General features: G+C 37.6%; 1 protein-coding gene across 1 annotated transcript in view; it reads right to left on the bottom strand.

Annotated features, from left to right (window-relative positions):
• TASP1 (taspase 1) overlaps positions 1-14,496 on the bottom strand; it is an 83,524-nt gene that overhangs the window by 49,772 nt on the left and 19,256 nt on the right. Inside the window, 1 exon segment of the mRNA XM_083828898.1 lies at positions 11,094-11,173. Coding sequence (XP_083685024.1) covers positions 11,094-11,173 — 80 coding nt within the window.

Below are 14,496 nucleotides of genomic sequence, written 5' to 3' on the forward strand. Positions count from 1 at the left end.
CCAAGTTTAATAGATGCGTTCCATCCACTCAAGTCCTCAGTTTCTAGCTAAGCGATTAAGCAATTTTCAGATTTTACTTTGTGCTTTAAGATACTATTTGTCTTTTCAAAACAATAAAAAAAAAATGAAGATTTGCTTTGAAGGACATCATTGATCACAGTATCTTATTAGCACTGTTAATTCAAAGTGGTAGCAGTAAGCAAGGATATATACAGGAGAAGACAGACCATTATTGACAGCAAAGCATACATTTTACTAGTTGATAAGAAAAACTAAGTAGGAAATTGGGTTAGCAATGTACCACTTTGTCCATGTTTATAGAATGAATGACTCTCATACAAAGCAGTAATTTTGGCTAACAAAAAACTGCTGCATCCCGAGGTGTCAAATATTTTCAGTTCACAGGTACCTCAACTGCCTTTTAACTGTATGCTGGGGTAAAGACTTATCGTGCATTTTCTCTCCACTGCTTTTTTACTTTGCTGATCTCATGGGGGAGCAGTGGTGTTTTGCTCCAACAAAGACTCTTCTTCTGGATGAGAAGGTCTCTAGAACCCCAGGAGATGGTGCGGCACGTATTTTGTTGTGTAGCTTAAGCTATGTCAGATGTCAAGCAGACAGACGGAGAAGACAGTTTTCTAGTACCATTGAATGATGTAGGTTGGAAGGTACCTTAGGAGGTCATGTACTCTAGCCTCCTAGTAAAAGCAAGCCCATTGCAAAAGTGCTGCACAGGAACTTATGCGGTCAAATTTTGGATATCTTCAATGATGGAGATTCTAGAAATTTTCTGGGCTCCTGTTCCAGTATTTGATTAACCTCAATTTAAATTCGTATTTTTTTCCTACTTATTCAGAATTTCCCACATCCTAATTTATGTCATTTCGCTCTCATCCTATCCCTGTACAGCAGACACCCCCATAACTAATATGACACTTAAATGACAAACACAGAACAGACTACGATAAGGAAGCTAGCATAGTGTTTTTCTAGAAAAAATACACAAACTTTCCCAGCTTCTTCCACCACAGTATCTACAAAACTTAATCACTAACTCCTACCATGAAAGATACCGTGATATTTGTCATGTGGGCAAGTTCATACTGTTATGCTAGCAGATGTTAAAAGAGATGCCAGTCGTGGTTCATTCAGTTCTTTAGGATGACATGAATTTTGATCAGAAATAACTGAGGGTCTTGGGCAGAGGAAGGATTGAGAGGGGGTGTCATTTTTAGGGAGCTGGGAGTGGAGGAGGGTAGGTTTCTTTAATAGTGTGCCTCCTTTCCCTGAGTTACTTATATGTACATAGAAGAAAAACACCTAAACACAGAGCAAGTTCATAATTCAAATTACACCTAAAGCAAAACAAAAACTCAACTCTGCTATGCAAGGATAAAAAGAAACTTCATTTGTCCTAAATGACAGTACAAAAAACACTCTCACCTTCTCCAACAAGACAGCATATTCCAAGCTTGAGAAGAGGAAAAGGACAACACAGTGTTGAAGACAGGTATGTTTTCCTAAAACAAATGCAATATAGCTACATCAGCCTGATGTTGCACCTGGGCCAAGGAAAAAGGGAAGCAAGAGATAGAGCTTATTGACTGGAAAGGGGAGGAAGTTAGAAAAAGGGTGGTAAGGGAACAGACAGGATTTTAGTTTGAAAAATTCCTGTAGTACAGCCCAGAGGTATTGTTGTTGAAATATATGGAAAGGAATTTTGTACAGCATCCTTTGATTTTACTCAAGAATTTCAAAGTCTAGATGAAAATCAGATATGTGCCTTGAGATAAAAGTCCTTGACGATTACTACACAGTAATAGTACGTACACTCAATCTTAAAAGAATTGCATCTCAGAAGCCACAGAATATAACCAGCCCTTCTGTTTTGCTTTCTCGTTTATGCACATACTGTCATAAATAAAACTACTTCAGAGCTGGTGGGAGACAAGAAAAAAAAAGAACAAAAAAACCCACAGCTTTACAAAATGATTGTCTGTTAGCGTTTAAATGTCATACTCAGGCCTCATCCAGATGAAAGACATGTAATGACTGACAACAAAAGCATAGCAGAACCAGAACATTATTAAAAGCTCGGGACTTCAGTTTCTCACATTTATGGCACTTGTCACAAGCCCCTGCAATGCAGCATGGGGTACCATTAAGAACAAATCATCTTCGAGGGCCTGAAAACATCTTCCCAGTCCTCCACATTCTGCCTTCAACCCCACAAGGTACCAACAGGAACTCTCCATGTGCACTCTGTACCTAAAAGCCCTACATTTTGGGTCTATTTGTAGTCAGTGGTAGAAGCACTGGGTGGAATACGTAGTCACAGCAGAGTTGTGGAAGCTGAAGCAAGCACAGGGGTTTTCCTGCAGAGTAGGTTAAGTGGCTGAGCACAGAACAGGTAGAAGCAGAACCTACTCAACACCCCTCACCTGCATGAGTGGTCGGTATTAGCAGAGATGGTGTCAGAATACGTGCTTATTTATTACCTATAAATGTGGAAGAAAAATCTCACAGGAACATCTTACTCAAAATTAGAATGTTACAGGTTATCCCAGTTTGAAAAGGTTCCAGTATTACTGGGCACACTGATGAGAAAGAACCACAAAATCTTTATTACATAATTCATTAGCACAAGCTCTTCATCTTACACGTGTATGACCACGGCTAGACAATTAATACATTTTTTAATAGGGTTTTTACATCATTATTACCATTTTACAGAAATAGATGAGAAAGTAACCTGCAGTAAGCAGGTCAGTGGAACAAAAAGAAATAGAACATTGGTCTGAGTCGGTTCAGAGATGTCATGTGTGTGACACTTGTTTGCCATAAAAATTCCACATCATTTTTTCATCTCTTGTACTAATCCTGTTGGCACTCTGGAACTTTGATCATTCCCATAACTCCTGTTACTATGTTATACTATGTACAAGTAAATATTTAACCCAAAATCTTAACAGTTTACTATTTAATGATACAGCAACCGATTAAATGGAACACAACTGTATTCCCTGTCCTACACCGCTCTTCTGTGATAATTCCTCCTGACCACTGAACTAAACCCTTAGCGTTCAGAGGTTACACTGTGCTGTTCTGCACTGCAAACAGTAAACCAGGCTCACTTACTTTCATCCAATTAGCCCCCTAATACCACTTCTGTTAAGTCTCTTTTGGTCACATGCGCTCCCGAAATCATTCCAGAGCAGTAATCCTTTCTCCTAGTCACCTTGCACACACCTCTGTCTCATGCAACCCTCGTTACCTTACTTGACTTTTCTGATTCATAAAACAGAACAACTTCAAAAACAATTTTCTGTATTTGCATATGCAACAATTTTGCATGCTGCATGCTCTCCTCCTTTGATAAAGCTCTTCAAAATCAACTCTGATGAAGAAAAGTTTTAGCAACATATTTACAGGTCCTCCCCAGTTTCATCTACCCACAGGTAGGATTCGAACTGACCTGACATTCTGTATGTCCAAGGGATATTCTCGAGACTGAGCTTGGAGGAAACTGACCTGCTGGAAACTACTGCTGTATGTGCACGCAGGCACGTGGCTGTACAGAGGCACGTGTACATTGACAAATTCTCAGTGACAGCAGTTGTAAGCACCAGCTGGAAAGAACACCAAGAAACTGAGATCATTTGGATTCAGACAAAGTCCACAATCTGATTTCTATAGCAGCACAAAAAATCTAAGTCCATGAGTCTTAAAATGGTGTTTTTTCCAGTCTTAAAATCAAGAAAAGCCAAATCTGGATTATTAGTTTTGAATTGTAGGGATCATAACAAAAGAACGATACAAGGTGATCACAGCCATGTAAGCTTGTGGACCTTAAACCATCTAGAATGAACCTGCAAACAGAAAGGGAGTTATTGAACTTAAAAGCAAAATTTTATAAATATAAAATGGGACACTCTACAACCAAGCAATGATTAGACTGAGACTTGGGAATCACTAGACTGATGCACAGTTCCCGAGTTACTGTTTTACAGAATCACAGAATCATCTAGGTTGGAAGAGACCTCCAAGATCACCGAGTCCAACCTCTGACCTAACAATAACAAGTCCTCCACTAAACCATATCACTAAGCTCTACATCTAAATGTCTTTTAAAGACCTCCAGGGATGGTGACTCAACCACTTCCCTGAGCAGCCTATTCCAAAGCCTAACAACCCTTTCAGTAAAGAACAGTCTTCTCCAACTCCTAGACCTCTAATAATTTTCCAGTAGCATTACTGATGGCCTTAGACTTCCTATTCACAGACACTACACAGAACTTTTCCTGAGTCCTCTTTCACAGCCTGTAAGAAACGGTGGAAATGGACTAAAGAACATAGATAAGAGAAAATATTATTAAAGAGAGAAAGTTACAATTGTCCTATTCATGGACTCCTTCAAACTACTGAATTGTATATGCAGAACAAAATGTAAGACAGTCTTTTTCTTCTTTTTTTTTTTTTTGAGAATGGTAAAATTGATACATATCTACTTATTAATTCTAGGTCTGTGTACTTTAAACAGTCCTGTAGCTGACCAGCTGTTTATTATAGTACACTAACATTTCTTGCTCAAAGGTAATGCAAAAAGTTTTTAATAAGAAGTCCACATTTCCATAAAATTCCCATGTTTTTATAAGCCATACCAATTCACTTCAGTACTTTCAGGCTAGCTTAAAAGCCAGTAAGATATTTAAGTGGACAATAAAGTTTTCAGACTCAAGTAACAGATACAGATTTCTAGCTTCGTTAAATCAGAACTCAAGGAAAGGACAATACCTTTGTATTTACAGTGGTGGAACAGAAAGCCAGGAACACAAACTCCATTATTTCTATTACAGTCATTACAAATTGTTATGCAACAAAACATTATGCAAGCTATGAGTGTTCAGCAAGCCTGTTTAAAAGCAAACAGTAAATTGAAAATACTAAGAAAACTCAAAAACTCTTCTTAAGTCTTTGGAGTACAGAGTACAGATGGAGCACAGAGCTCTGACCAATCATATAGCACCCCCTGGCAGACATTTCTTATAGTCAACTGAAAGAACCCAAAGGAATTTTCTGCATTTTATCTTTTTACTCCATATTAAAAGAGAATGCAGCTATTGGAGAGAAGAAAATTAAAAAGGAATATACTAGCAAATTAGTTAACCCACAGGAATTAAAATGATCCAACAAGGAATTCTGTTGAGCAGTTGCTAAAATGAATGGCACAAATAAAGACAGACGAAAATAAATTTTGTTTTAACAAAGCCATTTTAAATGACAAATTAACACCACTTATGCTTCTGTTGAGATCAAAGACTATTAGTGCTACTTCCCATGTCGCCATACTTTGACAGACAGCAGCATGAAAGGAAAAAAATACTCTGCATCAGAAGTGTATAAAAGAATTAACCTATCTTTTCAGAGCACTACCATACAGATCTGTCCTTTGTGGCAAGGACTCAGGGTAAACTATTGCTGAATATATCATTTCTTACTACATCCTGGAAGAAACCCCTTTCTCTTCATCAGGCAGCCCTTTCTGCTCCCTGGAAGATTTTCACTCAAAGTATCTTCTGGGTGTTTTGGCCCAAAATTTTTCCAGGCTAACTTACAGCCTGCATATAGGTGGCATTTGGTTGGATTTCAGAACTGCAAGTGAATCTGCAATATTATGTCCAGCTCCAGGGAGCCTTTACACCACATCCGTTTTTTTTTGTTTGTTTTTGTTTTTTTGTGTGTGCAAGTGAAACTTGCATTTACCAGGGCTAATTTAATTTGCATATTATAGAACACAAGTACCAACCCTTAGTGTTAAAAAGAAGCATCTTCTGAGAGATACTTCTTAGTTTCCTAAACCAAGATAGGCACTCAGAAATTCCACTACACAAAGCAGATAAGCAAGCTACCTAGTAAAATCCCCCAAACCCCTGAGTTTCTCTCCAGATCTCCTTCTCATCCTAAAACCAAAGAACCAAATCACAGTCTATGCCACTGCCCTGAGCTACTGGCAGAACCTTCTAGCACGGTTCCAGCAATACGACAAACATTTTTCTTACTGCAATAGTGAAGTGGAGGAAAAAATGAGGAGGTGTGAGGAGGGTTGGAAGAGAGACAGGCCAAATATTAGCAGTACCGATGCACAGGGAGGCATATCCTGGCAGTAGAAGTATCACCATCTGCATGGCATCTAGAAATGTCTCTCCTTCATTAAAGAAACCAAACAGTCATAAGGTAAAAAGGAATATCCTTACATAGACAATAAAAAATACTGTAATGGTTAAAGTAAGAGAAAACAAAGCAGGAGTAAATGGCCTGTTACAACTGGAATGCCAAACCAACACATAGCAGCATCAAAACAATGATAGAAATTGATGATGCTAATTTTGTCAAGATAAGCACTGGGCAGAAGAACTGAAGAAGGATTCTGAGTCAGTGACTGACAATAAACCAGCAGATTTTATTCAGCGGATCTCGGACTAATGAAAAAGAGGTAGTTATTCAAATAAACCATAGTTGAGCTGTGAAGGTCTTTACTGATGCTAGAAATTAATGTGGGCTCAAGAGCACAAAATACCATCGATCGCCTCTAGGTATGCAGGAACCAGTCCTAATTCAGGAGCTTATTGTCTAGGACAGCAAATGGGGTAGGGAAAAGGAGGTAAACATTCACTCAGCTCGTTCGTTTTTCTTCAAGCATCAATTTTGGCTACGCTTGGTTTCCAGTTACTGATGTAGGTGCTCCTGCTCTTAAGGAATACAACTTACTGAAGTGCTTATGGTCCCTTCCACACCATTAGAGTTGGAGGTACAAGCACACTGCACGAGTGTACTTCTCTTTCTCTTTAAAGACTGTATACTTAAGCAGCCCCATGTTATGTCAAGTAGGAAGACCATACTCAGCAGCATTAGCTGTGCAGTGATTATGATTTTTTTTGCAACAAATACTAGATTAGGTCTACCACAGCTTCAGATATAAAACGGACGTTCTAACTTAAAGTCCCTTTGTGATGCCTTGGTTGGATTTTAAATGAAGTGCCATTAACTACCGTCTCACAAATAAAAGGCCTTACGGCTGTTAACTCTGATCTCCAGTTTCATGCCAGTTTCTAGGCTGCTAGAAATTGAACTCCCCCTTTCAAACACAATTGTACAAAGTAGATCCACCTTAACATTATATACATAGTATACACATTCCCACCCAGCCAGGGCTGATGGCATCAACCATCAAAGATGCATAATTGCAAGATGTTGTCTTGTACCACGTTATCTTTGTCAAATCAACTGCTTTGCATCTACTATAGGCTGGACTGAAAAACAGAGATAAAAGTGGTTTGGTTATTAGTAGTGCAAGCAGAGAGATTGGCAGTTGAAGCTGTACTTCACACTTATGTTGCCAATTTAGAGTAAAGCATACATTCAACATTCATGAGAGGTTGCATGATACAGTCAATTAGAATTTCTAAATTGTAATTACACTCTTAAAATTTTGATCACACTTTCAAAGCAGTCTCTCTTACGCAGGGTAATGAAGTACTATCATATGCTTGTATGGGCTCTAGTATGGGCAGGAATTATTAAATTCAGCTTTTTTGCAGTCTGTAGGCAATGCAAGCAGATCACATTTCATCTTTTTTTTTTTTTTAAAAATAAAAGAAAAAACACTCACTCTACTGGAAGCCACCAGATTTCTACATACAGTAGAAAGCCCATTTCCTTGCACACTTGGCAAACCGAAGAAGACAAAGCAGGTGAGCCTTGACATAACCTTAATGTAGTTCAACAAATAACATGGTTTAAAATGTCATTTCAGTTTGGTGCTCAAATACTTTGAAAGTTCTCTGAGAATTATGGAGTGTGACCACAAAGCTGATCATGCAGCTTTCTTTGTAACTGATCATACAGAGAGCTCCATCACTATAAAACCAGCCACACAATCCCACAGCCTTATAGCAAGTATAACATTTCTCTTGCCTTCTCAGGTCCAGGAAAAGGGAGACAGAATAATGTGTCTCCAAGAATATTTTTTCCATGTGCAGCACAGAGAAGCTAGAACATATGCACCTAGTTCTCCTTGTTGATACTTGTTGCAAGTATGTGTCTACGGTTTGAGTTAGAGCTTTGGTGGTTGGTTTTTTTTTGGTGTTTTGTTGTTGTTATTGTTTGTTTGTTTCTAATTAAGTTACCGGCATATTTTCCCTGACATTTGGCAATTATTTTGGTTCTGCACTTTACACAGCTACCCAACAGTCAGATCATTTCAAGTTAATTTACCCCCCCTACTCTCCACGAAAACCCTACATAGCAAACATAATCAAAACCTCTCCCAATTTTTGAAATTCCTTGCATTATATAGTCCAAAAGCTCACTTCAAATGAGATCCTTTGTGGTTATTTGAAAACAGCTTTCTCTTTCACTGCAATTTCTGAAATCACTAGTAACACTGGAAAAAAAAAAAAAAAACAATTTTGACTTTCTTGCATGTTACCCATGAGACAGTTTCCAATTGCTTTCAGCTACAACAATTGCATGTAACACTCAAGGTGATAGTGGTTACCTTCCAGCTTCACTAACCAGAAGTCTACAACTTAAGAGAGTAAGTTTCCTAAGGACTGTTAAGGAAATCAATGTATTATTATTTTCTGGAAGTGATTTTTCATGCTTTTGTTTAGTTTTGCCCTTTTTATTTTTTTATTTTTTTAAAGAAAAATCAAATGTACAAGCTAGTGATTATCCTGCACAACGAAGTATACTCAAATTCTTGGGAAAATGACAATGTTTAAGTTGCTCAGGCAGTTGTTTTTGTTGTTGTTGTTGTTGTGTTTTTTTTTTTTCTTATATATCCATTTTAGTTATTTAAATAGTGGTCACACTCATCTCATCTTTTTTTGAGAAGGAATCTGAAGCACAACGCTATAATAGTCTAACACCTCCATTCTGTAAATTCGATTGGCTATGGACTATAATTTAAGCTATGCAAAAGCAACAGAATTGGAGAACATCTGTGAAGAACTCAGTTTAAGAAATTTGCTCATTATTACAAAGTCTCTTTGCCACTGTTTTTTTCCAGCGTACCCTTCAAGTACCCTAAACTGAAGTCATTCTAGCAAAACCTTTACATGGCCAGGAGTTGCACTCGCTGATCCTTGTGGGTCTCTTCCAGCGCAGGATATCCTATGATTCTGTGACAGTCTGCACACAAGTCCTAACAGTCACAGCCTGCTTCACAGCATCAGCTCATTCCCAGAGCGGGTCCATCCTGTGCAGTGACTCAAGCATATAATCATATATATGTGTACTTCGCTGCATATAAACCTGGGTGGAAGTGGGGTGTATGTCTGGGGGTGGGAGGGGGAGGTGGTTGGCTACTTCAATACCAATATTTAATACCAATCCTTTATTCATTGACATTGCAACAGGAAACGACATTTCTGCATTGACTTAGCAATGGGATTAACTTCTCAATCCTGGAGAAGTTTTAATGGAAATTGTTTTGCCAAATAGATATATGCTAAGTGTGCTGAGGAGACAAAAAGAAATCACTATTTTTTTGGAGCTAGTTTGTGGAAAATACGTCAAGTGAGATTATTCTTCTTCTATGTCTCCAATGTAAATTCAGTCTGCGTTAGGTAGACCAAAGTAGGGTCAACCAAGTAAGGTCATCCTTATTTTTAAGCCTTCACATGTAGATTTGCTCTGACCGCAGTAAATTTTAGCAAACAAAAGAACATTTGGAAATTAATGTTATAAACTAATCATCTCTGTCACAACAGAAAGGCAGTGGTACTAGAAACAGGGTAAACGTTTGTGCATTCAAACACAGCTAGTCAAGAAACTCTCCTTCTGGAGTATCTCCTACACATACACAGAAAATACATCCAAAAAAAAATCCTTTAGAAGTTTTTCCTCTTTTCTAAAGTCAAAGAAATAAAGCTGTTTCGCTTAACTGGGCCCAAAAGTTGTTTTGCAAATACTGATCTGAATAGCAGGTAGATGGAGCAAGTTTAAGTCATGTGAGAATAGAAATCAAAATTTTTTTTCAAAATGGAATGCATCATGAATATGTATGAAAATTGGTATGATCAAGTGTAACAGTACTACTGTTTCAGGGGTTACATTTGAGTACTGAGTATTATCAACTCTGAACTGCAACTTATGGATGTTTATCTACATTTAGAAGTACGTCCAATAAAAGCCTTAATAGCAGCCCTGGGTTTCAATTTCTGGGACTACTCACATATTTCATGCAGTAATCTTTTAAACTGTAAAAAAAAGAAATATTGTATAGTTGTCTGTCTTCTTGGTAATGAACTCTGACTTATTTCCTGCACAGGAAAAATAGGAAGTATAAGGCTTGTTCTCACCAAAATAACAAGCTACAAACTAATGGTAAGGGCACTTGCCAAAAGGTTGGGGACTGAGAAAGAAAAGGAAGGGGAACTATATCCTCCTTTCCATGGGTACATGCACAAATTTTTAGCCTAGTTTGTAGAAGGTGTATCAATATACCCCAAACACTTTGTTTATTTTAAGAAAAAGAAGGCTTTTATAAGAAACCTGGCCACTCTTAGTGTACAGTATATTTTGAGTCACACTGGACTGGGTCATCCCACCATATTAGATGAAGAAAAGACCAGCTAAGTTTAAAAGAATAAATAATAATAATGGCCTGTTTACAACACACAATCCTGGACAAAGAATCAGAGCTGGATGTAATTACAGAATCTGAGACTATTTACATACATGGCTAGTTGGTGCTTTTTGGATCCAAGATGGATCACAACTTGAGCTGTTTGAGTCTATATTTTGGTTAAAGAATAGTAATGAAAAAAAAGTCCTTTGTTGTATTTAATCCTAGAATCACAAATTCATTTGAATTACATGTTGCTAAAATGCAGCTGAAGTAACAGTTCTTAATTTTTGCTATTTAGATACTTAATAGAAAATGATTAAACTTAACCATCCTTATATACCATAATACCATAAGCTAGTTGAACGTTAAGAACAGTGACATGATGTGCACCTCAACGTATGAGGCACTATTTTAAATTATTCTGTCCTGTTCTTCCTACTCACACCACCAGTTTACTCACTTGTAGCCATGATACCTGGAGGACATGCTGGTATCCCGTGATCAACTGCCCATCTGTAAGCTCCTTCACCAACTAAAAAGCTAGGAGACACAGAAGAGGGAGTTTAAACAAAACCATATAACAAATCCCCCTTTCCTTGCAATTATTTTTTCTATTTGGTTTGGTCATTTAAAAATTGTAAGCTCTCTGCATTTCACAGAAGTGTCAGCTATAATTCAGTTGGCAACCTTACGTAGTTTCATTAAAAGACTATGCAGCTCTGACGTTGTTTACTATTGAATAAAAACACGTGCTATTAAATTTGAAATGAATTACCAAATAGCACCAGCTCTTAATTGCAGCTAAAACAGCATAAAGTTGTCCATAGGCTCGCTCTCTATAACAGCTGAGTAAGATCCTGAAGACTAACGACATGGGATGAATGACAAAAAAAATGGTAAGACATTTCCAGTGAAGTTAGTCAGTGCTACTGGAATATCAAGAATTACTTTGGGATGTATGACACAAGTTAAAAATAAGTTTTATTTAGAAAGACAGAAGTCTATCTGTCTTTCTATAAGTCTGGTGTTTTATCAAGCATCTGCAAATGAGACAAGTCCACTGAATATTTAACATAACTGCGGGGCAAAAAAATTTAAGTTTTTTTGTAGTCAATACTTAACATTTTACAGTAGTGAGATAGCACATACTGCCATGATAATGAATGATGGCAAGAGTTATACACAGACATGTTCCTTTTAGGAAAAAAAAAAAAGTTATCTCAATTATCTACACCACTTCCCCTTAGATAAATTAATCTGAATCCTTGAAAAAGGGAATGTGGTAGTTGAAAATTACACATTTTCAGAAAGCTATTGAAAAACAGCAACAGCAGCAACATAGTAAAGGACACCTGTTTCCAGTCACTACTTCCTATTTCCCTTTTGAAATAAGAATACCACAACTGCCTAGTGGGCAAAAGAAGCAAAGACTGAGGACTTAGAATAATTTCAAAAAGCTTTACAGAAATATCGGAATTATGAATATATGAGGTTAAAAATATATGAGGTTAAAAAAGTTATTTCAGCTATGCAGAAGTCTCCTTGACCACATAATACTATCAATTCCTGAGAACATTACTGATATAGAAGATTTATTGGCATTACTACTGCTGCAAATTTTCTTGATAGCATTATATCTGACACCTGCAGCTTTCAGTATGTGGTGTTTTGCAGTGGTACTTTCCATCTTTTCTATGACACAACCATTACAAGTTCAGTCTTTCCTTACCTAAGTCTCAAAAAAAAAAAGTTTCTTTAGATAAGAATTTGAATCGTTAAGCATGTATTTCTTACCATTGTTAGTGTAGCTCCAGATAAATATTTTTTCATGTTGCGAGATACTGTAGAGTAAGTTACTGGGTACTTTGGGAGAACTCAAGTGTCTCCTTTTAGGTAAGCTAGTGATCGAGAACAATCTGTCACTCAGATCAGCATAAGAGAGAAATGCAAATTGTAGCCAAACTGAAGTAAGTAGTATTCTCCACTGACTAAAAGTTTTCTTTCAACTATACATTCTCAGGAAGTGAGTAACTGCTTCCTGTTGAATAAAATAGAGGAAGGGTAGTTGCAAAAAGTACCATGATCAGATATTAGGAGTCTTACATACGATAACCTGAATAGCACAGATCAGTCAGAAACGCTACATTTTCCTGACATCTCACAATTGCTTCTGTTATACTTAGAGACACAAAAACAGTCACTGGTATTTACAAAGCAAGAAAAAAAGCCCCCAAGAATGTTCAAGATATACTAAGTTGTTCAAAACTTAAGTAACGTGACTTTTATTTTGCTCTCGCTTGTGTCCTTAACTCCTGGATTCATCTCCCTGGTTATAAGGTGGACACAGACTAAGCATTTTCCTGTTCTGGTCCCAAAGAATAGTTAGTGCTTTTGCTTGTTTGTTTTTTTGTTTTAATCTTTCACTTCAGATGCCTTGAAAGGACAACATAATCACAGAGGAGTTGCATCATCAGTTTGCCAAAAAATCAGGATCTCAGTGCTTTGTTATCCATACCACCTGTACTCCCTCCTCTAAACTGATACCAAGATAGCTAGTTAGCAAATCCTACAGACATACAGCATGAACTCAGCTCTGTAGGTAGCCAAATAATTATAAATCTAAACAAGACTAAATAGTCTTCACACCAGTCCAAAAAGCAAGTTTCTGTGATCTGGTTCAGCTCACAGCCAGAGATCACAGGGAGGTGGGAAGGTGGGAACCAACAGGCAGGCACTTAGGAAACTACTTTGGGTGCCATAAGACACATCCATATACCTACGTAGAAGAGCTGCAGCAGGCAAGAATGAACAGGGCTATAGTTTAAGCTGGCATAAAAGCAAAACTAACCCTATGCAGCTACCACCAAGCATGATTAACCGAGGAAGAGGGAAAATAGGGAACAAAGCCCATGGGCTACAGAAAGCAGCCAAAACTCTACTGAGTCTCAAAAGCCTTTAGGCTAGTTCAAAATACATTTTTTCCCAAAAGGGAAAACAAAAACAAAACAAAAACAAAGGATGAATGACAGTTTGTGCTCTGCTACTCTGAAAGTTGGTTCTACACAAACAAGATAAAAAGATGCAAATGTATCAAATGAAGAGTACTCTGCAGCTGCTACAGGCTCCGAACACACAGAAGATGAAAAAGTCCTCCTAGGACCAAGTCCACATTTAGATGTGCCTTCCAATTCCAGGGGAACTACAACACAGTAAGTGAAAATGCAGGCAAAGGACTCTTAAAATGGTCCTTTTAGGCAAATTTTCACAAGAACATGGTTCTCCTGGTGATGTTTGCTCCAAACAGGACCATTTAATATGGGCAGTATGGAGACAGGCTACATTGAGCTGAACAGAAGTGGCAGAAGAGGGTTGGGTTCATGAAAGATGGTCAAGGTGATCCTGAATGTAACAAATTTTGTAATGTTTATTTTAAAATGCAGCAATCACTCTGAAATCACTCTTGCATCGAAGAAATTATTCAGATGACATTAAGAACAGGGATAAAAGGTGGTGAGAATCTTCAATCTATGCACTTCCTTGACTATGCACTGCCCTGCAAGTTGCCCAACATACATATCCTGTCTATAGCACTGTGCATCACAGGCGTGAAAACTGCAAAACCCTTCATGTCCAGAGGGGGGAGAGGGGGGAAGTCCTTCTTCTCATACGGATTATTATTAATACTGAAAAAGGGATACAAATATGAACTTTGAAATCAATAATACAAAGGAATTGTTAAAAAAGGAGACATTTAGGTCTATTTGTACAATCTTGCAATCCTTACATATCTAAAGTGAATAGTAAAAGATGTAAATAAGCTTTTTTCTCTTAGGAGGATCAGGTATCCCTCATTTCAGCATATG

This window comes from Anser anser (assembly GCF_964211835.1).
Source record: "Anser anser genome assembly, chromosome: 3".
Taxonomy (NCBI): Eukaryota; Metazoa; Chordata; class Aves; order Anseriformes; family Anatidae; genus Anser; species Anser anser.